We start from the raw sequence: 26,760 nt of genomic DNA, 5'->3' as shown, positions 1-26,760 counted from the left end.
TTAATAGAACTCCGATTGTGTTCATTAGAAATTCAGAAGAAATTCATATACACCTGATGGCTTGAGGGGGAGTAAATCATGGGTTAATTTTCAACTACTCCTTTAAGAATAACAACTGTAAAAAAAAATAGGTAGTTCTCTTAAGTCATAAATATTAATTTGTGTTTCAAATATTAACCAAAGTCTTACTTAAACATGAGTAACTGATGACAGATTTTTTTTTGGTGAACTGTCCCTTTAAGAACAATAGAAGTTGTCAGAGCCGTGGCTTGATGGTAAGAGCATGTTCTGACATGTCAATCAATATTTCTTTTGCAGAAAACATTCTTGACCTTTTCTATAACATTCAATAAAATTAGCAAAATAAAATACAAATAAATACAAGTACACGTTTGTGTGCAAGTTTACTCACTGAAGTGAGAGCAAGGCCGAAGCTGGTGGACTGATGTTTCATCTGAATCTCGATTTTATGCAGCAGAGCTTCAATCCGCTCCTCTTCAAAACCAGTTCTGAAACAGCAATTCATTTACATTTATTCATTTAGCAGGTGCTTTTATCCAAAGTGAACATCACAAGCAAATTCAGATTCTCTCAAAGTCAAAACTGAGTGCAGCTTCAGCAAAAGCTTGATTTCATTAAAAAAATATTTATTGTAGTAAGGCAAATAAAACAGTCAGCCAATCTACACTCACGCAATTATATCATCGATGGTTTGGGCAATGATGTGTTTGACCGCCTCAGTGTCTGCCTCCGCTATGCCTTGAAGACCAATGGTGAAAGATGCTTGTCTAGTGCTGCCGTCAAACCTGCACAAATCACACATTTATAAAGCTCCACTCCACCAAACCCCTGATCAGAGCGAGGAAGTGATTTTAAAGTCTTGCCAAACAACATACCCCACTGAAGAGGAGAAGTCAGAACCGATATTGGGCTCGATCAGGGCTTTGTAGAAGGGAGAGTTTGGACCAGAGATCATCAGAGAGGAGAGGAGGCTCAGTGTGAACGCATCAAACGTGTCTGTGATGCTGAAACACATGTAGACATGAGGTTAGAGTGATAAACTACAAAAAAAAAAAATAATGAAATGACTAGTGTTGTCAAAAGTCCTGGAACTATGCTTTGATCGCTTTCAATATATAACCCATTCATAATTTGAATTAAAGTATATATTGACTGCAGAAAGTTTTATATTATTTGTGTCTGAACCGGGGTGCGTTTGCTTCATCCAAGCTGCAGCTGTTTACCCAGTTGCTTAGTAACGACAGCGAGCGTGAAGGCGGCGAAATGCATAACGTTGCTCACCTCACTTTTATATTTTTTATTTTAACTGTTGGTTTTGTTTCTAAAGCTTCAGTGCGTAATGGCACTTGCGTCTATATGCCGCAAATGTACTGCAAATGCTCTAAAGAACGCTGAAGACGAGCAGAAATAAGATTTATAGCTCTCTGCTTGCAGTATGTCGGTCACGCTTGTCAGGAAAATGAGTGAAACACACAAACACACATTTTTATCAAATCATACGTCATTAATAGCGGTTCACTTCTGCGATTTAGTACGACTGCGTTCACATCAGCAGCGGACCGTACCGGAGTTCACATGAACCATTCCCCAGACCACCCTTTGTAAGCAGACTCTGGTACGGTTCGCGAGTACGCACCCGAGTTCGGAAGACCGCGTTCACATCATCCAAACGTACCGAACTCTGACGTCAATTGAACCCGGGTGCGCACCAAAACTGCTAGTGTGAAAGCACCCTTAATGAGGTGTGTTTTGGGCATAACGTGTAATAAACCAATCAGAGTCTCATCTCCCATTCCCTTTAAAAGCCAGTTGCGCTTGCACCATGGCGGATTCCCTATTTACATGGTGGAACGCTTCTCCAGAGAGGAATCCTTTTATTTTTAATATTTAAACATGTTTGTGTGCTGCTGTGTGTGTAATAAGCAGATTGTACACACGTTGTGCACCCGTCTATAGGTTTTTTTTACTAAAGCACCCTTTATATAACACAAAAAATACTGCGCTATTGACTTTAGACCAGGTTTTTTTGGTTAACGGCGCAGTCGTTTTCAGTTGCCTCAAAACAGCAACGCGCCAACAATGCGCCTGCTGAACACACTTCGTTTTCAGACCAAGCACGCCCATGAGCGAACAGATGAGCGTGAGTGCATTTGCTATTTAAACAACATGGCGCTGGACATGAAAGTGATAACTGCGTCGGGCTGAAACTAGCAAAAAACACTTGCGTCGCGCCTGGCGTCGCATTGTGCCGGGTCTATGATAGGGCCCATTGGCCCTCATTTATCAATCTTGCATAGAAACGGGCGTATATGTTGGCATAAGATTATGCTTACACTCCTCTCACCGCCTGATTAATGAAGCTGTGCGCACCTCTGAAATCCAGGCGTACGCAATACCTGCTTTTGATAAATGCCGCAGCTGAAAATGATCGTCATTAGAATAACACGCCCCTATAAATTCAAGTCTCTGCCTCCCCCACGCCCTCATTTTACGCCATGGACACATGGAAGACGGTAAAGAAGCGAAACTTCTCTGACGTGGAGATCGAGACCATCACCAGGGAAGTGGAAAAAAAACAAAATTGTTTTATTTGGGAGTTTAAAGAGTGGGATTAAAGGCGCCCACAAAAAGGTGTACGGTGGAAATCCAGTTTAAATAGCTGTTTGGATGAGAAATTACCTATCACAATTCATTATTTTACAGCACGTGTTTTGAAATAATTAGCATTTAATTGCGTATCACGTCACATGTATTGGGGTGTACAATAGTGATGATGATGTGATGTGGAGTACCATTCATTCACATTAATAATTGCATGACAATTTGTAAGGTTCTTCCTATTATTATGATTTGTATTATTAATGACACTTATTGTTATTTAGAAGAAGAATGTCGTTATTATTATTATTGATTTTATTCTTATTTAAAAGAAGAAGAATGTCATTTTTATTATTTTGTCAGTCTGAATTATTTTCAGTCCCAGTCCGTGCGCAGCTGCCGGGCCTGAACCGTCAGGTAAAGCGCACAGGCTCGCAACTGGAGGAATACATATGCCTACAAATCAAATGCTTTGGTAAAGTCACACAAATTAAACATTGAAGTCCATGTTGCACAAAAATAAACACTGAAGTTTATAATTACTATAGCCCTATTCGCACGGGATTAGTAGCCTATTATGTGGGGACCTCTGGTGATTTGTAATAATTGCTGAGAATGCCTGTGATCATAATCACGTGCCAATCAGCCACGTCTGTAATATGTAAAGTAAAAATTCCCCCGCAAATTACCTACCATATTTCGCCAAACACCGAGGTCCTGTGATAACATTAGTCCCGTGCGAATCGGCATCTCTGTGATTTGGCCGGGATTAGGGGGATCGTATATCATTTTTGCAAGGTTTTTGTGTCCTGTGCGCATTTCTATCTTTATTTTTCACGAAGAATGGAGCTAGGCTGCATAAAATGCGCACCGTTATGAATTCCCGTGCAGCCGTGCGGATTATACTTTCACTTTAGAATGAGCACCAATTTGGGAGTAAATTGCTTGAATGGTGTGTTTAATATTATTCTTCATGAAAAACACAAAAACAGAACAGTACAATGACAACTCGCTTAAATGGGCACTTTTACATTTAGCTTTGAAACTGAATCTTCCGTCGTAGCCTATATTGTTTTTATATTGCTTATTTACGTTTTTAATTGCGTCTGTTCTCTAAGTGAACAAAATTATTTTTATTACTATAAAACAATCAAAATGATATCGATACGACTGTTTATAATTTCATACAGCTATATCTATAACGAAAAAACATTTTCAAGTCTTTACATTATATCCGGGAGATAAGTCCGTAAATTCGAGTAAAATCACAGCTTATCCCGTGTGAATGTGCCACGCAAAATTCAGATGTGGGGGAGTAATTTTTAAATCACACGAGGTCCCCAGATAATAGCCTACTTATCCCGTGCGAATAGGGCTTTAGTTGTGGTTGTTGTTGTTTTTTTTACAGTGGGTCATAATATAGCATATCTTTGTCAGTACGTTTTGTGGTGTTAGGAATTGTTTTTCTGCGCATTTTCGCACTAACTCAAAACGTGCGTACACCACCTCCTGAGCTGGCATAGGATTTGAGCGTGCCGTACGCCAACGTCCATATTGATAAATCTCAAAGTCACCGTGGTTTTGGGTGTACGCCAGGTGTACGCTGGAAATTTGGTGTACGCACTTTTGATAAATGAGGGCCAGTGTGAGAAAAGAGGTGAGGTGCAGTGTATATAATGAGAAAATTAAAGTGTTTTTTTTTTTTTTTTTACCTTAGAGGCATGTAAACCTATGGCAATTGAATGCAATATTTACTCAATTAAACAATATTTGAAGGCTACATGATAATGTTTTAATGTATTATTTACTTAGAATGATTGATAGCATTAGTAATGAACTGCTTTTAAAAATATCCAAATAAAATAGTTACAATATTGGTAACAATATTTGTTGGTAACGAGAAGCATGACAGTTGACTGGTATTGGTAAAAACTACTGCCATTTTGATACAGTGACAATACCAGAAATGACCAAAACATAACATGAAAAAGAAAGAAAAAAACTAATTACATGTCCACTTACTCTCCCAGCAGATAGCTCATGCAGAGTGTGTTTTGTTTCATGGGGTCAGGAGCCAGTGCGTCAGGCATGCAAGTCACATGATCCGCTCTCTGAGCAAAAACACAAAACAATTTTAAGTGCGTTTGGACTGAACGTGTTAATTTGACCGGTCCTTCTCATATGCGTGTTGTGTAACGTACGGGTTTGTCCCAGAGCATTTGGGGAGGAACTGCAGTGTTGGGTTCTGTTCTCTCAAATTTAGACAGAGCCTCTTCCTCTATCTGCTGTAGGTGTTGCTCCAACGGTAAGTCCCCATATGTGAAGAACCTGCAATAAACACGCAGAACAGGCAATGAGTATTGTCGGCTTTTTCGCACACATTCATTTAGTGAGTCAGAGTGTTTTATGTGTGTACCGTGCATTGCTGGGGTGGTAGTGTGTGGCGTGGAAGTGTCTCAACTGTTCCCAGGTCAGGTCAGGGATGGCTAGCGGTTCCCCTCCGGATACAACAGAGTATGTATGATCGGGCAGGAGTTTATTCTGCAGGTGCTGAGCGTATAGACGCTCATTATCTGACTACACATAAAACATACAACAGCATTTGTTAGTCTAAAATAATTATAACATCAAAAAAACTAAAATAAAGGTAAATGTAACAACTCATATGCTATTTGTAATTATGGACAGAGTGTTATATTCTGTATAGGGAAGCATGCATTATGCATCTTATGCATATTTAGAGATGCACTGATGATATATACTGTATTGGCATATGCAGATATTTATTTTTACACTATGGCATAATGGCTGCAATGATGCTTCATCTTATTAATCTACAAAGTGTTGTTACAAAGTGTATATATATCTCATTACTGCAGTATTTAGTGTCACATGATCCTTCAGAAATTATTCTAATATGATGATTTGCTGCTCAAGAAACATTTCTTATTATTATCAATGTTGAAAACAGTTGTGCTGCTTAATATTTTTGTGGAAACCATGATAGATTGTTTTCAGGATTCTCTGAGGAAAAGAACAACATTTATAGAAACAGAATATTACTGATATTTTTTTTTAAATCAGAAGAACAGAGGAATTTCCTTACAAACACTCCCTTCATCTCGTTGAACACCACACCCTTGAACACCACACGACTCGAGGGGTCTGTGGGGGTTTCGTGCTCCAGCCTCCAGCCCTCCTGCCTGAGAAACAAAACAAGACATGAAATCCTTTTCAAAAACCACTTTATGTGCCATTAATAACATTATCTGAGCTATGGCCTTTACCAGAAGTCCAGTTCTCTAAGACAGGGGAAGAAAACAGCGTCCAGATAGACTGACAGAAGGTTCTGGAAGTCTTTGGCATTCTGAGTTGAGAACGGATACATTGTGTAATCACTCGCTGGGGAGAGAGATTGACATAATCAGAGACGAAATCACACACACATACACTTATTTAGGGTGTGTTCACACTTGCCATGTTTGGTACGATTAAAACGAACCCTGGTGCGTTTGCTCTGTTAGTGAGGTTCATTTGAACATGTGTGAACGCTGCCATCCGAACCCTGGTGTGCAAGCGGACCGATACTGCTGAAAAGATGGGTCTCGGTTTGGGCTGTAACGATTTGACCAAAAATAAAAATCTCGATTAATTGAACATTTTACCTTGATTGCGATTATCTTATTTTACAATTATATACGATTTACTTTCCTTTTTTCCCCCTCATAGTTCACTGATAAGGTTTGTACTGTACATATGTTCTACTATTAAAGGTGGGATATTTTTTTCTAATGAAAAAGTGCATTTCTTTGTGATTTTAAAATAATTGAAGGAAACGGTTCACTTTTCAGCAGTTATTGTCTATAGCCGCGTTTCCACCGAAATTACCCGGAACAATTTGTACCAGGAACTTTTTTTTACAGGAACATTTTTCCCCCTAGATCTGCTACTGTCTGTGTTTCCACTGTGGTCTAAAGTACCGGGAAGATTAGGCAAATAAGGACTGCGCGCGGCTGCTCCTCCCAGTCAGAGACGGACAGTAATCATTTTTGCGCAATACTGTCTGCAACAATAACAAGTATGGAGGAGATGCAAGCAGCGCTGCTTTTGGTAGTTATGTATTGTTTTAATAAAGAAGTCATTAACAAAACGGCGGAAAATAGACGAGCACTGATACTAAAGCGTATTCTGAAAGCTCATAAAGCTAGATTTAAATTTAATATTCTGCCACAGAAATACACTAAAAACGGAGAAGAAGAGTTGTGGCTAGAAGGGGTACGGCAACAGTCGGAGGTGAGGTAAAATCTCACAATAAAATAACAATAAATAAATTTGCTACTTACCAGATGTGTTTTATTAACGCATACACCTACCCCAACCCCCCAAAATACCCTTACAATAATGCAAATACAGTCATTGAACAACGCAGTATTGATGTGCGCATGCCCAGTGCCCGTAGTTGTATCCCTTCAAGTCTTCCCCGCGCAGGACGTGGTGTGATGACACACGGTTTCACAAAATATACGGATTGGCTGTATACACGAAACCACAAGGGTGTCGTTTTCAGATTTATCCACTTTAGGACCCGGTTTCAAAAAATAGCGGTTTCAGTCTCCCAAAACGCCGGATCCGTGTGGACAAAACGCCAATACGATAAAAGATTTATACGTATACAGTGATACGCGTCTCCGTGTGGACGGGCCCTAAGACAACGTATGTTATTATCAGCTATTACGGACATTGACCGTGAGATTGCTGAGACGAACGCACGCCATCAGACAGAAAGAGCAAGACTGATATTTACTGAATGCAGAACGAACGAACGAACGAACGAACCTCGCATTAAACGCTGCGTGAGTTCAACCAATCCACATGTTCAGCGCCCAAGTCCCACCCCCAAAAGTTCCCGAACTTTGAAAAAGTACTACCCCGGGAGCAGGGCCGTTTGGAGGGGGAAATATTTACCCGGAACTTCATTTAGACCCTGGTTCCTGCGTTCGAAACACACCGAGTACCACCTCAAAGTTCCTAGTTCCTGGGGAAAGTTCCTGTGGAGGAAACGCGGCTTAAGGGGCAGATTTCTGTTTGTTGTAGGCTATATCAGATTGAATGCATTAATGAGAGAGTGATTGTGTGTGTGTGTGTGTGTGTGTGTGTGAATTAGTCATACCGTCTCTATTTATTATTATTTGTGAGGACTCAAGTGAAAGTGATCTGGCTTCAGGGCGCGCACGCTGTCAGAGACACAACGTGGCTCGGCTCTCTGTGTCACAGTTTTCCATTACGTTGTTCTTGAATAGTGCACAATCGCTTTAATGTTCAAACTGGCAAGCCTTTAAACTCATTTAATTGACAAACTTCCAAACTTCATGAGGACGCAAGTGAAAGTGATCTGGCTTCCGGGCTTGCGCGCGCCGTCTCTGTGTGTGTATCAGCGCATATAAGAACGCCGATTAACTTACGTGTATATACTATGTCAAACATGCAATTACCATAGTAATTCTGAGCTAGAAAGATAACTGCTACTGAGTCCTGCATCTTTCCGTGTGGCTGCAAACTGCACTTGATGTGACTGACGGGGCGGAGTCACGTGACTAAAACCGAAATAACCGATATGGGAAAATTACGATAAGTTTCGATTAGTTTTCGATTAATCGTCCAGCCCTAGTCTCGGTCATCTTCCAAACAAACTCTGGTGCGGTTCGACTGTAATATGAATGCAACATGGACCAAAGACATGTAAATGAGACAAAAACGGGACATGCTGTCACAAGATGCGACCCTAAAAAGGTCAGAATTCTCAAGAATACTTGTTTTTTGTCATCAGTTACGATGTTGCCCATCACAGTTCGGTACAGGCATCAGAACCGCGTCTCCTCACTGCAGATCTTCGTCCTGCTGATATTTTGACCCCTTTACACATTTTATAAGCCCTTCACGAGTTCTCAGCTCAAAATACCATCATACACTCACCTAAAGGATTATTAGGAACACCATACTAATACTGTGTTTGACCCCCTTTCGCCTTCAGAACTGCCTTAATTCTACGTGGCATTGATTCAACAAGGTGCTGAAAGCATTCTTTAGAAATGTTGGCCCATATTGATAGGATAGCATCTTGCAGTTGATGGAGATTTGTGGGATGCACATCCAGGGCACGAAGCTCCCGTTCCACCACATCCCAAAGATGCTCTATTGGGTTGAGATCTGGTGACTGTGGGGGACATATTAGTACAGTGAACTCATTGTCATGTTCAAGAAACCAATTTGAAATGATTCGAGCTTTGTGACATGGTGCATTATCCTGCTGGAAGTAGCCATCAGAGGATGGGTACATGATGGTCATAAAGGGATGGACATGGTCAGAAACAATGCTCAGGTAGGCCGTGGCATTTAAACGATGCCCAATTGGCACTAAGGGGCCTAAAGTGTGCAAAGAAAACATCCCCCACACCATTACACCACCACCACCAGCCTGCACAGTGGTAACAAGGCGTGATGGATCCATGTTCTCATTCTGTTTACGCCAAATTCTGACTCTACCATCTGAATGTCTCAACAGAAATCGAGACTCAGACCAGGCAACATTTTTCCAGTTTTCAACTGTCCAATTTTGGTGAGCTCTTGTAGCCTCTTTTTCCTATTTGTAGTGGAGATGAGTTGTACCCGGTGGGGTCTTCTGCTGTTGTAGCCCATCCGCCTCAAGGTTGTGCGTGTTGTGGCTTCACAAATGCTTTGCTGCATACCTCGGTTGTTACGAGTGGTTATTTCAGTCAAAGTTGCTCTTCTATCAGCTTGAATCAGTCGGCCCATTTTCCTCTGACCTCTAGCATCAACAAGGCATTTTCGCCCACAGGACTGCCGCATACTGTTTTTTTCCCCCCCTTTTCACACCATTCTTTGTAAACCCTAGAAATGGTTGTGCGTGAAAATTCCAGTAACTGAGCAGATTGTGAAATACTCAGACCGGCTCGTCTGGCACCAACAACCATGCCACGCAAAAATTCCTTAAATCACCTTTGTTTCCCATTCTGACATTCAGTTTGGAGTTCAGGAGATTGTCTTGACGAGGACCACACCCCTAAATGCATTGAAGCAACTGCCATGTGATTGGTTGATTAGATAATTGCATTAATGAGAAATTGAACAGGTGTTCCTAATAATCCTTTAGGTGAGTGTATGTAGGCTATGCACATACATGGGCGCATTTATCCCAACACACAGCATTATTTTGGATGTCCGGCAAGTTCCGTCACGAAATGTACATCATGGAAGGTTGTGAACGTATCCCTAAGCCTTTAGGTTCAGTATCTTTAGGTTGTGTTAAAAAATCAATGTGAACACTAAGCAGACCAGGACTACTTTTTTTTGGCCAAACTACAAGTGTGAACACAGCCTTGAACACAAACACACAATGGGAAATACCTGTAAAGGCGTTCATAAAGGTGGAAAGAGAGCGATTGAGCATCTTAAAGAAGGGGTCTCTACAGGGGAAGCGCTGAGAGCCACACAGAACCGTGTGCTCGAGAATGTGAGGAACACCGGTGCTGTCCATCGGTGTGGTACGAAACTGCACACTATAATGCAAAACACACACACACACAAAGGGATATGCACATCAATGGGGCATTTAATGGGGTTCAAATGAAATCCTCAGATGTTTCAAAGCATATCAATCTCGAGACGCAGACAGACTGTACCTGAAGAGGTTGTTGGAATCATCTCGGGCTGCATGCAGATACTGAGCTCCTGTGGCATCATGGGAGAGTTTAACAGCCGTTAGGAACAAATCCGGCACTGCTGTAACCTAGAAATCACAGTCAATGTTAGCACAAGGTCACCTTGACATCCATACAAAATGTCCAGAAGGGCTGTGACTGTCTGGAGGACTATCATTGATGACATTTGAAATCCCTCCGAGTCTGACAGTTATAGCATAACAGCTAAGAAGATAATTAACCCTATAAAACCTACTGTATCATATTTAATACATGCATTTCTAAGGCCTCTAAATTATCAGCAAGATCAAAACTTTGCTGATTAACCTGTTGAACACAATCTACTACATGCATTCTAGCATATTATTGATAGTGCATAATTGTTTTAGCAAAAAAACATCCACCTTCAGGTCGGGGCACAGTGAATCTTTAATAAGTTTTATGAAATAAACATAAGAATAACTTATACTCTTAGTAATATTTCAAGATGAACACTTACACAACTTAGATTTGCTTGATTATCCAAACATAATTTTTTTTTTGAGAAATAATGTTAATATGCATCAAATATGATCCATCAGGCTTTTTCAATCATCAATATATTGAATTGTATTATGTTTGATATTGAGGTTTGATACAACTAAGCATTTAAATATAATCTAAGACATTATTGAAAGATAGTGACTGATATGTATATGCATTTTATGCAAGTAGGCTGCTACACGGTAATGAGTATCTCATTGATTTACATTACAAGCTATCAGAATTTCATCTTCCTTTTTTAGCCATATAAATTGCACCAAATAGCATATTTTTGCTCAGTTTGCGCCAATGCTCCATATTGTCATATATCATACTACATGAGCCACAAGAGCCTTATGTATCAAACATGACTCAAAACATTTTTTTTTAAACATGCAAACTTTTAAATGTCTCTTTCATATTTTGTCTAAACTGTTCCAATAATAATAAAAAAAACTATTATTTCACATGTAAGGCTTTACTAAATAAAGCAAGATGCATTGCACATGACAGGGATTTTAGTTTGCAAAATGCAATGGATCTTGGTTGAATCTTGTCTTAGTTTTAGAGAAACTATCAGACTGAGAAGGTTCAACGTATGTGATGAAACAGAAACAATACAGAAATCACATGTACTTTCATGATTTGTTTACTCTTTCTTTACCTCTTGAACAGTGAATCCTTGGATCTTCTGTCCCACTGTGTACTGCAGTGCTCTCTCTACAGCAGAGCTGCCTCTCGACCTCCATGATCCCTGCAAACTACAAACCCCTCATTCATCAGACTTACATCACACGAATCAGCATGACTGAGCTTTTCTCAATGGACTACATCACACACGTCAAAGTTAGACCTATAAACATGATGGCAATTAATAACAATGGCCAGAATTGATAAATTATTGACAGTTAACATTTTAATAACGCCCTAAATCAGACCACGCGTATGTCTGAAACCGAAGGACTGAAGTTTAATTCAACTGAGGTGTGTAGTTTTACTCACCTCAAATTTGTGAGTTTCCTAATGATTGTCTTACTTTGACGAAACATTTTAGATTTCCAAATCTGTTGTCTCTAATAACTTATGCGATTGCCGTGCAGATTTAAACGTTAAAACGTATTATATGTGAGTTCATAGAGTCATGTTTCCGTTACGATAAAAGATCTGTCCTTCCATGTCCCATGGCATGCTGTACACAACGCATGCGCACTAGACGTGACCTCTCAACTGCTAAGAACGCAGCTGCTACAAAATAAAAGTATGGGCAATAATAATGAAAAACACAAAAATAATTGTAAACTTGAGCATACAAAACACGGTTTTATTTAAACCTTTAGAATTTTAAGATAAATGAGATGGAATGCAGGATGCATGGTTTTAAAAAATTTGAACATTTGACCATTTAACACCAGCAGATGTCAGTAGAAACCGGTAAAAGGGGGTCAAGCAGCACTTAGAAAAGAAGGGAGGGAGCAACAAAATCAACTTTTTGGGGAGTTAACCATTAGCATTAAATATTTTAGAACGTTTTAAACCGATACGGTTGTTATCGGTTATACGGTCTAGAGGGAATTTTCCTTACAAATAATTGCTATGGTTTCTTCCCATAGAGGCTCTGACAATGTTAACTGCTACAGTCTATATAGAAATATATATATAAATCGGTTTGAATGAATGTCTTCACTTGTTTAATTACTGGATGAATAATCGTTTTTGAACAAATCTCTTGAATTAATAATTTTGTGACGTGGCCTACATTGTTAATGTCGCCACGATGTAGCCTAATTGATTCAATCTTTATTTGAAGCTTTAAGTGAAGCAAATATGGTTTACTCTTCTTACTCTATGCGAGGGCATCTTTATTAGCTACATAGAAGATTAAGTCAATTTAACCTGTAATGCTTATATTATTTAATTACTGCAGATTTACACTGAATTTAGCAATTTCTTCAAATTGATAAATTAGAATATGTTTGTAATTTTATACAACTTACATAGTCTATTATAAAGTCCATGTGTGATGTTTTCATATTATTCAATTATTCCAGTTTTTTATTGAATTTAGAATTTTCTGTTAATGTTACAAAACATTTATTTGGTTTCCTTTTCAGAACTGAAATCTTCTGACAGTCCTATTTAAGTCTGAATTTGAAAGAACGTTTCTTTCCCAGTGTTTTTGTGTTTGAGGGTGGGTCTGTAGAGCATGTCGTTCATCTCACAGTTGTGTTTTAAGTTCATGTAGAGGAACAAGTCTGTAAAACACTCCCATGAACCTGCAGTACTGAACATTTATTGTAACATTGAACAAAGAGCATCATACTTTGGTGTGCACAATGTTCCAGAAGAGTCTTTGTTTACTGTTTCCACACAGTCCTCCTGTGGATCTTTATTGTTGTCTCTGATACAGGATCCCTCATTTATCTCTAAAACATGAATTGCAGCCGTCCAGGCCTGTAATGAGAATCTAATGTATAATCTAATAAACTACAAAACAGGTATATAAAAATCATTTATTATTGTTGAAGTATAAAATTTACAACAATAGAATAAAAATGTTATACTAAATTGCTGCTTTATATATAGATCTGCTTTTAACAAAGAAAACAAGAGAGCAGACACAAACAAAAGTACCATTTTTTATAATAAAAAAATAATAAAACAAAACCATTACATCAGGCCCTCTAGGCAGAGATATTTTAAAGGTTACAAAAGTCATGTTAATGATCACGGTTTACAGGAAATTGAGGAAAAACTCACATTTCAAACTATTGTTCAAATAGCATGAAACAAAAGTAAAATGTTTATTACATTGTTTAGCTCATAACCTTTAAAAATCTTAACATGCAAAAGCATTTTTAAGAGATAATATAGGAGTGCATATTAAATTCCCCTAAAGATACTGCGTATTTTTAAGGGATAATATTAGAGTGCATATTAAATTCCTCTAGAGATATTGCGAATTCCAGTTACACATAAACAGCTTTCATATTATCATTCCCTGAGTGAACACCCTCATCTCTGTAACACCTGCAGGGCTTTAAACATCTGGACAACACATGCAGGAGCTTCATCTGAGCCGCCCGCCAACATCATGTCAATCTGTGCTCACAGTAACCAGAAAACTGCCAGTGAAAGTTCCTGATGCTTTTTTTAAAAAAAACACAAAATGACAGCATACTACACAGTAGCAAATCCAGTTCCTCTCTTTAGGTAACAATTCAATAACACAAATCAGACATTACGCAACCATTCGTTTTTTCCCCGTTTCATCCAACGTTTCAAGGCCAAAACGGAATTTAACTGGCCAAAATAATTCTTGATAAAGGACTCATATTTCAGCTCAAGAGCATGATTTTAAAGCACTAATACGAAGTTCTTAGTCCTTAGCAATTTTGTTGCTTTAGTGGTTAAAAGGGTTTTGTTACCAGTAATATCAGCACAGTTAATGAACCTGTAACTGCTGGATGAAGCAGGTGATATGCAAACTATATATGATAGACGTAATAAACAGCAATTAAACACTTTTATTCATCTCAAATATGTGTTCTTATAAACTACATGGATGGACACACAGCCGCTCTGAATAAAAGCTGCTCTGCAGCTGCACAATAAAGCCGAGAGTTTTCAGTGTGTGTGTGTTAATGCAAAGTGTTACTTAACTTTTAAAATTCATACAAAATAAAGCTTTATTTTTTGCATATATACATACTGTATATACATACTGTAAGGCCTTTGGTGCAGTTTCTTTATATATGTATATATTTTTATATAATTTCTACAAAATACTAGTTGTAGTTTTTTTGTGGTGTGGGTCATTTTTAGTACAGAATGGAAAAGCATGCAGACTTGGATATGGTAAAATGTGTCAAACTGAAATTTTTGCTAGTGCATGTTCTGTGTGGACCATTGTTTTATTTTTATAAAGCAGAGTGAAATGAATATATTTGCAAAGCCTGCAAATATGTTAACTTTCAGCCCCAGACTTTGTTTGCATTGTCAACGCATTCATAGATATGCTAACTTGAGTCAACAAGTCAAATGTCACCAGCATGGGAACAAAATCTATTACCCTTTTGCTGAAAGCATATAATTGGCAAGAAGGTGCAACACTGACACTCAAAGAATACATAAAAAACCAGCTGTGCGGGTCTCTGTGATTCTTACACACACATTCTGTTAATTCTTGTGCTGTGTGTCCGTCCCTCACTCCCCCTCCTTCAGATGTGTCGCTTCATGTGAAGGGCCAGATGATCAGAACGGGAGAAACACCTGAAAGAAGACGATGGTTATGAATAGCTCAAAATCTGAGTTTGAAACACGGTGTCTGATCACACACACATATTCGCGGTCACCTGTCGCAGTGGCTGCATTTAAAGGGTTTTGCTCCAGTGTGTTTTCTGAAGTGCCTTGTCAGTTCATCACTTCGAGCGAAGCGCCACTCGCAGCCATCCCACGAACACCTGTACGGCTTCTCACCTGCAGGGGACGAGCAAACACACGACAATTTCAACATAACATCACACATGGGCTAATTCAAGGACTCCCAAAATGGGGTTCATGAATTAATGAAAATTAATGAATTTACTTGGTTCATAAAAATGTAAAATTAAAACAAATAAACCGTTTAAAAATAATAAACACTTAATAACAAAAGATGACATTTTATTTGTCATGTGACATGAAGATAGAGCCCAGAGGAAATGTGTTCTGTAATGTGTTTCTTTGCTACTGACTATTTTGAAGTTATATTAAGTTCATTTAAAATTACTTAAATAAAAATTTTTATTTATTTATTTGTCAATTCAACTGTTCTCATTCAACTTCAGTCTTTCCTTAGCTCAAATTTTCAGGCTGGTTTTAAGCCTCTGCACAGCATAAAATTCTCCTATCCCGACTAGAATGTTCTGTGGGCATTCAGGGAACTGTCCTCAGATGGTTTAAATCATATTTAACGAATAGAAGTTTCTCTGTAAGACTGGGTAATTTTTGTTCCTCGCCTGCCCAACTCTCCTGTGGAGTGCCGCAGGGTTCAATTCTCGCACCCATTCTTTTTTCTCTGTATTTACTTCCTCTGGGCTCCATCTTCAGAAAACATGGTGTACCATTTCACTGCTATGCAGATGATGCCCAAATGCATTTACCTCTGAAACGCAACAAACATGCTGCTCTGAAACCTCTTTTTGCATGCCTAGATGAAGTGAAACTGTGTTTTTTTCAAAAATTCTCATTTCTGAATGAATCTAAAACCAAGGTTATAGTCTTTGGCCCTCATGGAAAATCTGGGAGCGGAAGCATTGACCTGGACTACCTTGCTCCATTTACTTCGTCCTGCATTAAGAACTTTGAAAAACAAATACATGCGGTGATCAGATTTTTTTTTTTTTCCAGCTACGTCTTCTCTCTAAGACTAGATCATTTATTTTCGAGAAAACCATAGAGATTGCAATCCATGCGCTTATTACATCTTGTTTGGATTATTGCAACTCTCTTACTATGGCATGTCCAAAGACTCTATTGCTCAACTTCAAGACTTTAAACAGCCTACTAGGGATGGCTCGATACCACAATTTTGGCTTCGGTACGGTACCACAATCTAATACCGAAGTACCGATATTAAATCGATACCATACAGGGTCTGAATTTTGATGCGGGTATTGCGCATAATTTTACTCACTCTCGCAAGTTTTGGGTTTATGAAGCGGGAAATTACCGCAAATGTTTATTATTAAATTAATCAACAAAGATTATCACATTAATCAGTCATTTGGAAACTTTTTTGTAAGTAATTTCAGCATTACTGCGCGTCTCCATTCTCTCAAAATGAGCAAATTGCTTCTGGCTTCAAAAGACATCATGCATGGACTATAAAAGCAGTCTGCACGCTCAGATTCAACACTTTCGCTTCCGTTGCGGGACAGCTGACGGAAATCACTGCCCACGTCTTTTTAAACCTCGCCAATTTGAACATGCAAGCGATTTTATAGCATTTCGTAATACATATGGGATGAGAGCTCTTTGAGAGAGAGAGCTTTCTTTGCGCTCATGCCAACAACAAACACACACACACAGGCCTAAAGAGCTTGCGCATTCCAAATTAAATTGTTTTTCCTCAGTCAAATACACACAAAATTATGTCAAAAATGTCAATCTTTAGTGAGTAATCACATAAACAGAGTTGGGTATGTCTTTCGCGGATGTAAATAGTGCAACAGTATGCGTGCAAATATTAGGTCTAAAGTAACGTCACTGGTTGAAAGGAACGCTGGAGATTTCATTATATTTAAACGATACGATCTTATGTATGTGCGTTAATCAGTGTTAAAAGAAAAATGTCTAAATTAGATCGTTAGAATTATGCACTCACCTGTCGATCTCATAATGTCTTACAAGTCAGGAATTAAGTGACCGATGCTTGGCAAGGTTTGATGGTTCTTCAGCAGTTTTATAAGTTAAGTAATTCCAAGTTTCACGTCTACTCCTCTCTTTTTTTAATGAGTTTTGTGCGTGTTGAGTGAGATTCAACTGCTGTATTCATCTTGTTCTGTTGCCACATTTGCCGGTTTCACGTCAGTTTGGGTAGCGCGCTGCCACCTAGCGGTGAACTTCGGAACAGCAGCATATACCGAAATGAGCAAAATCATGATATCGTACCGTTTGAAATAAAATATATACCGGTATTTTTTCAGTACCGGTATACCGCGCATCCCTACAGCCTACACACAGAGACATTTGACTGCACATCACATTTTTGACATTATTGATCCTTCTTGCAATTGTAATACAATGGACTATGGCCTACATTAAACCTTTAAATAAAAGGGTTATTGAGCTGTCATATACAGTACAAGAGCCTGCACAGCGACAGGGAATAAAAATTTACGCAAAAAGCCTGCCTACCTTACCAGAGCATGCGAGCGAAAAGGAGCAGCCTATATGCAGCCTACTATACTTGTTTTAACAACATAAAGTGCCACTTAAAGTGTTTATTATAAATAAATTACTAAATGCTAAAAATGAAGAAATGTAAATGAACAAAAATTTGCATTGCATTTGCAATCCATTTCCCGCGCCCCTGCTGCTGCACCCATGGTACGGCAGCAAAGTTCCTTGATCATTAAGCAGGAATGAGAGAATACTTCCTAGCCATATCGGCCTAGAAGATCGCAACTTTTCATTTTCCATTGGTCTTAGTGCACGATGTAACTACAGAAGTGTCAAGTTTTAAATAGGAAAAATGTAATTTTTTGAGCGAGATGCTAACGGTCTAATTGGATTCAATGATCTATGCTAAGCTATGCTAAAAAGTGCTACCACCAGACCCGGAGATCGGCTGAATGGATTCGAAAACGGTAAAACTTAACTGTTTAACTATAGGGGAGTTGGAGAATGAGCCTATTTTCAAAAAAGTGGAGTGTTCCTTTAAGAAACATTGGATATATGACATATCCATCAAGTTTCATAAGAAAAACTATAAAAGGTCATGAAAATGCGAAGTATAGGTTTTTCACTGTGAACTGCATCGATTATGCCCAATCCTGCAGCACTCCTCTCAGAAACTGAAGCCTACGCGCCTCGATCGAGAGTAGGGCTGAACGATTTTGGAAAAAAATCGAATTGCGATTTTTTTTAACCAATATTGCGATTGCGATTTAATATGCAATTATTTTTTTAACTCTTTATCTTCTGTATTATTCAACAATACATCATTGTATAGTAATGGTGGCACCTCACGATCCGATTCCGATTCTGGGAGTCATGATCCGATTCCAAAACAATTCCTGAAATTTTTCCTTAATAATTAATCTTATTAATTTATTACAAACTTAAAATCTTTTTTTATCATATGTAATTATAAGTGCTTTTTAAAATAAATAACTACACATTATAACATTTTAAATAAAACAGTTGCAATTTTAAATATATAAACTAATATCTGCAAAACATAAAAAAACAACAAAAAAACATATTACAAGCAATGATCAAAGCGTGCTTTCAGTATTTAAGCATTAATGCATAAAAGCATTTCGAGACGCACAAAGACACGTGCGCGAGCACTCTTCACTAAACGCGAGCACTCTTCACAAAGCGCGGCGCGAACATTTGATACGGAAAGCCTTCTGTCAGTGAGCTTCTTATTTGTAATATATACGCACACTGCACTCCAAACGACATAAATGAAGCCTTCGTTGAGCATTTGTAGCAGTGGTGTAGTGGTGCCTGGAGAAGTGAGTATACTCTTAATTTATGCCCCCATTTTTTTTTAAAGTGGCCCAGCAATAGATGAACATCCTGTGTTATAAACAGTGACATGTAAGACTAGTCTTGCATATTTAGTTCACCCGAAAATGAGCCAGTAGTTTTTGCTCATTGTCTCTTGACTTTTGCTGCTTGACTTCACGGAGTAAGGATCACATTTATATTTAGTCATTTAGCAGACGCTTTTATCCAAAGCGACTTACAAATGAGGGCAATAGAAGCAGGTAGAGCAGTCGAAGGGCAACAATATCAGCAATATGCAAGTGCTGTAACAAGTCTCAGTTAGTCTAGCACAGAACAGAATTTTTTTTTTTAATTTTTTTTTAAAATAAATTAGACAGACAGACAATGAATAGAATGATAAGTGCTATTTTCGATCGGTCAGGTGTTGCTGGAAAAGATGTGTCTTTAGACGTTTTTTGAAAATGGCCACAGACTCGGCCGCACGAATTGAGATAGGCAGGTCATTCCACCAGGTGGGAACGGTCCAGGAAAAGGTCTGTGACAGCGATTTCATGCCTCTTTGGTATGGCACCACAAGGCGTCGTTCACTGGCAGAACGCAAGTTCCTGGAGGGTGTGTAAGTCTGAACGAGCGAGTTTAGGTATATTGGTGCAGAGCCAGTGGATGTTTTGAAGGCGAGCACCAGTGTCTTGAATTTAATGCGAGCGGCTATTGGCAGCCAGTGCAGACTGATGAGGAGAGGCGTGACGTGCGCTCTCTTCGGCTCACCAAAGACCAACCTCGCCGCTGCATTCTGGATCAGTTGCAAGGGTTTGGTAGTGCATGCCGGAAGGTCTAACCTTCCTAATGTTGAATAGTGCAAATCTGCAGGACCGGGTTGTTGCAGTGATGTGGTCAGTGAATTTTAGCTGATCATCAATCACAACCCCAAGGTTCCTGGCTGTCCTGGACGGAGTTATGGTTGATGATCCTAGCTGAATGGAGAGATTGTGATGCAGTGCTGGTTTGGCTGAGACCACAAGCAGTTCTGTCTTTGCAAGGTTGAGTTGCAGGTGATGTTCCTTCATCCAGGCTGAAATGTCTGTTAGGCAGGCAGCGATACGAACACCAACCGATGGATCATCAGGTTGAAATGAGAAGTAGAGTTGAGTGTCGTCGGCATAGCAGTGATAGGAAAAGCCATGTTTCTGAATGGCCGATACCAATGATGACATGTAGATGACATGTAGATGGAGAAGAGAAGTGGTCCAAGCACTGAGCCCTGGGGAACTCCAGTAGCTAGATGATGTGACTTAGACACTTCACCTCTCCATGACACCCTGAAGGACCTACCTGAGAGGTAAGACTTGAACCACTGGAGAGCGGATCACTATGACATTAATATTAGCCACGGAAGAGGAGCAGACTTTGAAATCAATACTGGCTATAATATAAATAGACTATAATCGCAGCCTTCGCGGTTAGGAAATCGTGTTTTATCATATCGTGATATTATCGCAAATGCAATTAATCGTTCAGCCCTAATCGAGAGTGTGGGCAGGCGTTTGATAATCGCGCCTCTACTTCCTGCTCTCTACTGCCCAACTCCGGTCCCGAGATCACTCCTGTGCAGATTTGGGACCGAGTCAGATGTCAGCGGCGTGTGCGGGCCTCCGAAAGCTGCAAATCTCGTCAGCGGAAGCCAATGAAGTCGCGTTGTCCATATTTTTTTACGGTCTATGATTGTGCCTTGTTGGGCAGCATTTCTTACATTTGGTGTGGACAGAAAAATTACATGTCACTGGGACCACACGCCTGGTTACACTTAAAAATAAAGACATCTTTATTGACATCGATGGTTCCATGAAGAAACTTTAACATCCATGGAACCTTTACATTGCACAAAATTGGTTCTTTCAGTTCTTTACACTAAGAAAAAAATGTTGTCTTTTAAGAACTGTTCTTTGAGGAACCAAAAACTGTTCTTCTATGGCATCATTGCAGAAAAAAAACCTTTTGGAACCTTTATTTTTCACACATTGTTATGGTGTCACCAATTTTTGGGGTTTTTATTTTTAGGCTTGTCAATTTGTGTATTTAGAGGACATTTGAAAATCAACAAAGCATAGTAAGAAAAGCAAATCCTGCTTGTATGTAATCACTAAGTGTGGAGCATGTCGGAGCACATCCATACCCGGAAGCCCGTGTCTACATGGTGTTCTTTGATGTGATCTGGGTTTCCTCGTGATCTTTATTAGTTCTTAGTAAAGTCAGTAAAGTTTGCCAACATTCTTTGAGATTGCATGCAAGACGAAGAGTGTGGGTAAAGGGTTAATGCACTCAGTGTTGTAATCTATGTTCCTAGAGTGTATGACAGCATCTTGAAGAATGAGCACTTCAAGAATGCAGGGAGTCACCAAACCACACTCTTCAAACATTTGCCTCCAGAGGAGGAGGTCACAGCCTCTGCGTACTAAATATTCAAACAATGAGCATGACGCAACAGCAGAGCCACATGGAAATGAACACATATTGTGCATGGACTGAAACTGTGAAGAGGAGACATTTATATTCACATGTATGCATTTGACAGGAGCTTTTAGTCAAAGCGACATACATTGCATACAAAGTATACATTTGATCAGTTCACGCCCTGGGAATCACTGTAGTTCTGGCCAGTATCAATTTGTGAAGCTTTAATGGAGTTTACTGAAGCTTCAGACAAAATATTAAAAACAATCTAAAAATACAAGTGTTTTTTGTTGCGTAACATATTTGATACATCAGACTTTCATGGCTCATAATAGTGTGATATACGAGGAGGAGGAGGAAAAAAACAACTCAATTTGAGGTCCAAACTGAACATAAATATGCAATTTAGTGCATTTATATGTATTTATATGGCCACAAAGTAAGATTAGGTTAACATGTAATGTAAAACAATGAGATCTTTATAACAGTACAGCAGACTACTTGCATAAAATGCATATAAATATCTATATATATTTTTATGATCTAAACTCTTAAGTTTTTATTGTGGCAGGCAAAACATAATGCAATGCAATACAATGGTGATTGAGAGATGAAAAAATAAATGTTCCTCAAAACCCTGATGTATCATATTTGATACTTGTGTATATATGATTTACATGATTGTTTCTATAAAATTAAGTATGGATAATAAAGTAAACCTAAGTTGCTTCAGTCCATTAGGTGTTAATTTTGAAATATTACTAACAATATAAAAAGTTATTAAGTTTGCTTTATAAAAATCATTCAAGATTTCACAGCAAATTATACTAAAAGGCCTTTTGAATGCTTTTTTTATTTTGAACTATCAATAATATACCAGAAGGCATGTAGAAGATTGTGGGCTGTCAACAGGTTTATCAGCAGTTTTGATCTTGCTGATAATGTAGAGGCCTTCAAAATTCATGCATCAAATATGATCCAGGCCCCATGAGGTGATTTTTTGTATTATTTTTATTTTTCCTGAGGTGTACTTATATTGTTAGTATGATTTTTACATTATAAAATGCATTATATACAAATAAAAGGCATTTTTCTATCCTGATTTTAGCCCTCTGGCTTGAATGCTCTGTTTGAAGGGGTGTGTCTGTTGTAAAACCCACTTTTGTGATTGGCTGACATCTTTGCATTTGAAATGTATATTTCATTTCAAATGTGGAACCCCTCTCAAATACTTTTACTACGTTATTTTACTATTACAGCTGTGGACATTAACGAATGTGTAGTAAAACAAGGTTTTGATCATGTTAATAATTTAGATGCCTTACAAATTTGCATATCAATACAGTTAGCTTTACAGGGTTAGGAGTCATTTTATAAAAATAAAAAAAAGCGTTGTATGGCAGCTTTATCGGAGTGACTTTCAGCACAATCCGAATGAGAGATGTTGTGTTTCCCAAAGCTGAAAAAACTGTTGTGGCAACAGTAAGTGAAAATACAGGTAGGATTATAGACCGTCACATAGAAACTGCTTACCGGTGTGTGTGCGTTGATGTGCTTTCAGATGAGAGCTCTTGGTGTACACCTTCCTGCAACCGTTGAAGTAACATCGATGAGCTCTCCTTCGTCCTTCGGATGACCCCTCACCTTGGACCTCTTCCCCTCTCGCCTCCTCTGCTTCTTTTTTAACCTCCATAAGAGAAAGGGAGAGCGAGGAGGGTGGCGTCGGTGGCGTGTGTGTGGTAACAGGCTGCTGACCCAGTGGGTGTGTGACCACATCAGGAGAGGCAGTGATCTTCTCACAGCTGCCGACTGACGAATGGGAAGCCGTAGACATCCCGTCCTGACTGGGGACAGAAGCTTCTGCCGGAGACAAGCTCGCTCCAGTCCCACAGCACCGCAGAAACTGGTTCCACAGATCGTCACACTCGCACACTGATCTCAAATCAGCTGCAGAGACGTAGGGCTCGTTCTGCAGATAGCGCTCAAGCTCAAGACAAGTCTGTAAGAGAGACAAAGGCAATCAATGCACTATATGCATGTAAATAGCATAATTCAAAAATAAAATTATGTCATCATTTATTCACCTTATGTCATTCTAAACATGTAGGACTTCCTTCTGAGGAACACTAAATGTGAGGTTTAGCAGAATATCAGTAGTGTCCTTTTCTATAGGCCTACTAAGAAAGTATAAAAGCTCTAAAAATGACAAAGTAAACATAAGCAGTCCAATATATTTATGTTTATTCCTCACATTATAGGTGATGGTCATTTTTGGAGCTCTACAGCATTTTGAAAAAAAGAACACTTCTGAGATTCAGCAAAACTAAATACCTGGTATAAAATGACACGAACATGAGTAAATGATGACAGAATTTTTACATTTTTGCATGCCACATTCTTTGTAGCCAAGATTTTAAGTTATATGTCTGTATGTAAAACTAATTGGAGAAAAAAAAAAATCTTCACTGGAGTAAAAAGTATAACAACAAGCCCTGGTCACTCCCATGTATTTTTATCAAAGTTATACACTAGTACTGTAGTTTGGGGTCGGTAAGATTTAATAAAACAAAGAAAGAAATCGCATTAAATTGATCAAAAGCGGCAGTAAAGACATTCATAATGTTACAAAAACTTCTATTACTATTCATCAGGCGCTAGTGAGTGGAACAGATTACCAGATGAAATTAGACAGGCAATTACTTATAAAGCTTTTACTAAACAGTTAAAAAAAATGGCTGATTGACACATATAGCTGTCAACACTAACTTGAACCTGTTGTGTCTCTTTATCAAACAATTTGTTTTGTTATTGTTTTTATAGGCTGAATGTCCTGTGTTTTTTCATGGTTGTTTTAGCTATGTGTTTTGTGTATTTGTCATTTGCCAGTAATTTTTATTAGATTTGTTTTGTGCTAAATTATGTATATTAGTGTCATATTTTTGCTCGTTTAACATCTTGGCCAGGGGACTACAGATGAAAAATAGCCTTTTGGCTAATTCTGGCTTTTTTATTCATGTTTGTTCATGTAATTTTATGAAATTGCATTGTCCCCTTACAAATAAATTAATCTAATCAAAGGGTCTTAAAAATAAAATGTTTCGCAGTTTCCAGAAATTATGAAGCAGTTTTCAACATTGATAGTAATAAGAGCAAATTAGCATGATTTCTGAAGACTGGAGTAATGATGCTGAAAATTCAGCTTTGCCATAATATTTCATATTGCTTTTTTAAACTGTATTTTCGATCAAATAAATGCAGCCGTAATAAGAGCACAATATTTTCAATTGAGAATGAGGAGATGTCGTCACGACACAGCGCCCCGCCCCCCTTCCGCCATTTTGGGGGTCTGCCCGCCAGGTAATGAATTCGGACAGAGACTGGAGAAGAGATATTCTGATGATTACTATGTACATAGTTTTCCAAACTCAACTGAACATTAAGTTTTAATCCACCCAAGCCGATCTGAGAAAGCAGCGGCTGGTAAACGTACGCCATTATTTCACCACAGGGTGTCAGTCATGGTCTTAACTAGTGAGCGCGATGCTGAAGTGTGAGACACTTGATCAATACGAACCTTTATTTATTTGTATTAAACATGTTGATCACTATTCTGTCATTTTTCATTGTCGGTCATTTTACTGTATGCTATAAACATGTTTATGCCCAAAACGCTTAATTAATATTCAAGGTAGGCCTAGTTGACTGTCATTTTCCTCTACTGTGCATCACTGTTTAAGATTAATTCAATATTTAACATGGTTAACATTACATCCATTTAAAGCACGTACCGAGCATTCATTCTACTCAAGAAGGCTGGAATAAAAGCACCAGCGCACACAAACGATCATTTAAATTTTTAGTCAAATTAATTTAAAAATATAAACTCAACAGGTACAAAATATGATCAGTAAGAGAAAAACACTGCTAAGGATGACGAGCACTGGACTGCTGCAGGATAGTGGGGAGATATATTTATTATTCAGAATGCACAGGAAATATATTTATAGAAACATTTCAGTGCAAGGTGGTAAAGAGTTCTGCCGTGGCAGCTCGTATGGGTCAACGTTTTTGATATCAGCTTCTCTAAATACCTCAGCTTGGCGCTGGTAGTAAGTTTCTCCCTGTACGAGACCTCTTCTTCTCCATTTCAAGTTTTCTCGTAATTTCTCCGCTTAAACGCCGCGATGATAATTCCTCGAGCCGTCTTTCCTGCTCTGATCTCTGTTTCGCTCTTACAATGTTACCCCTGGCAACCGATAGCGTCGGATCCCGGAATGGTGTACGGGCCAGACTCCGCCCACGACCATGACGTATCTCCTCATTCTCAATACTACAGGCAAAACGTAAGGTTAGGAAATATTATATACAAATAAATCCGATATCTCTGCTTTTATTAATCATATCTGTTTGATCAAAGTATTCGAAAAATAAATAGGCGGGTTAAACGTTTACAGTACCTGTTGCCAGTACTCCTCCAAAGATGGTAGAGCGGACAGGTATCCCGTGTCAAGGACACTCTGCAGCTCCTGGAATATACTGCACATGGGAATAACATCCATATCCCTCCCACGCGCAGATCTGTCAAACCCAGCTGGAAATCCTGGAAAAGGCGAATTCCCGCCGTGTCTTCATGCACGGACGCAAGGCAACAGGTTGTTTCTCTTTAGCGGACGCTCGGCTGCACAGAAGCGCTGCGAAGTTGCAAACTTCCCCATTTCAAAACAAGCGAAAACACGTTGAGCGTCGTCACCAGCGGTAAGCGGACAAATCAGAGGAGTGCTGCCCGTGCCTCGCCCACCGTTTCAACTCCACCCGCTGGGTGCGTCAGTCAGCAGATCTGGTTGATGATTGGTTATCGGTGTGCCTCTCTGGGTGATGATTGGTGGGTTGTAGTTGGCGCTATTTCTGGGGAGGTATATAAACATACCCCTTTGGTTGACATTGAGGAAGTAATATTTTAAGTCTATTTGATGTCAGGCCATTACACACACGTCTGGTTTACTATCTTTGTGGGGACTCTCCATAAGATGTAGTGGTTTTTATACTAAACGGTATATTCTATCCCTTTACACTAACCTAAACTAACCCATCACAGAACACTTTTACATTTTCAAAAGCAAAATAAAACAAACTCATTCTGTATGATTTATAAGCTTGTTTCCTCATGAGGACCTCAATTTAGGTGTGCATTCAGGTCGAAGTCCCCACCGAGCGAGAAAACAAACACACA

At 38.9% G+C, this 26,760-nt stretch overlaps 2 protein-coding genes across 4 annotated transcripts in view; both read right to left on the bottom strand.

Annotated features, from left to right (window-relative positions):
• Positions 1 to 12,070, bottom strand: part of pitrm1 (pitrilysin metallopeptidase 1) — a 24,948-nt gene extending 12,878 nt beyond the window's left edge. For all 3 annotated transcript variants that reach the window (XR_013816758.1, XR_013816759.1, XM_079819981.1), the window contains exons 1-12: positions 11,862 to 12,070; positions 11,524 to 11,620; positions 10,320 to 10,426; positions 10,045 to 10,196; positions 5,907 to 6,021; positions 5,726 to 5,822; positions 5,036 to 5,196; positions 4,821 to 4,947; positions 4,642 to 4,730; positions 897 to 1,025; positions 693 to 806; positions 413 to 509 (exon numbers count right to left, since the gene is read on the bottom strand). Coding sequence is in view for 1 of the 3 variants with exons in the window: in XM_079819981.1 (XP_079676107.1) it covers positions 413 to 509; positions 693 to 806; positions 897 to 1,025; positions 4,642 to 4,730; positions 4,821 to 4,947; positions 5,036 to 5,196; positions 5,726 to 5,822; positions 5,907 to 6,021; positions 10,045 to 10,196; positions 10,320 to 10,426; positions 11,524 to 11,620; positions 11,862 to 11,908 (1,332 nt within the window). In the remaining 2 variants the exon portion in view is untranslated. The remainder of the gene's footprint in view (positions 1 to 412; positions 510 to 692; positions 807 to 896; positions 1,026 to 4,641; positions 4,731 to 4,820; positions 4,948 to 5,035; positions 5,197 to 5,725; positions 5,823 to 5,906; positions 6,022 to 10,044; positions 10,197 to 10,319; positions 10,427 to 11,523; positions 11,621 to 11,861) is intronic.
• A 1,060-nt stretch (positions 12,071 to 13,130) lies between these two features.
• On the bottom strand, positions 13,131 to 26,295 carry klf6b (Kruppel like factor 6b). Its single transcript, XM_079820025.1, has 4 exons — positions 25,988 to 26,295; positions 23,064 to 23,529; positions 15,212 to 15,335; positions 13,131 to 15,128 (listed from the first exon to the last, which is right to left on the bottom strand). Exons 1-4 carry the CDS (start codon positions 26,087 to 26,089, stop codon positions 15,077 to 15,079), a joined length of 744 nt encoding a protein of 247 aa, XP_079676151.1. The 5' UTR covers positions 26,090 to 26,295; the 3' UTR covers positions 13,131 to 15,076.
• Between the last annotated feature and the right edge of the window lie 465 nt (positions 26,296 to 26,760).

Source organism: Gobio gobio, assembly GCF_949357685.1.
Source record: "Gobio gobio genome assembly, chromosome: 6".
Lineage (NCBI taxonomy): Eukaryota > Metazoa > Chordata > Actinopteri > Cypriniformes > Gobionidae > Gobio > Gobio gobio.
This window is presented reverse-complemented; position numbering and strand designations above follow the sequence as displayed.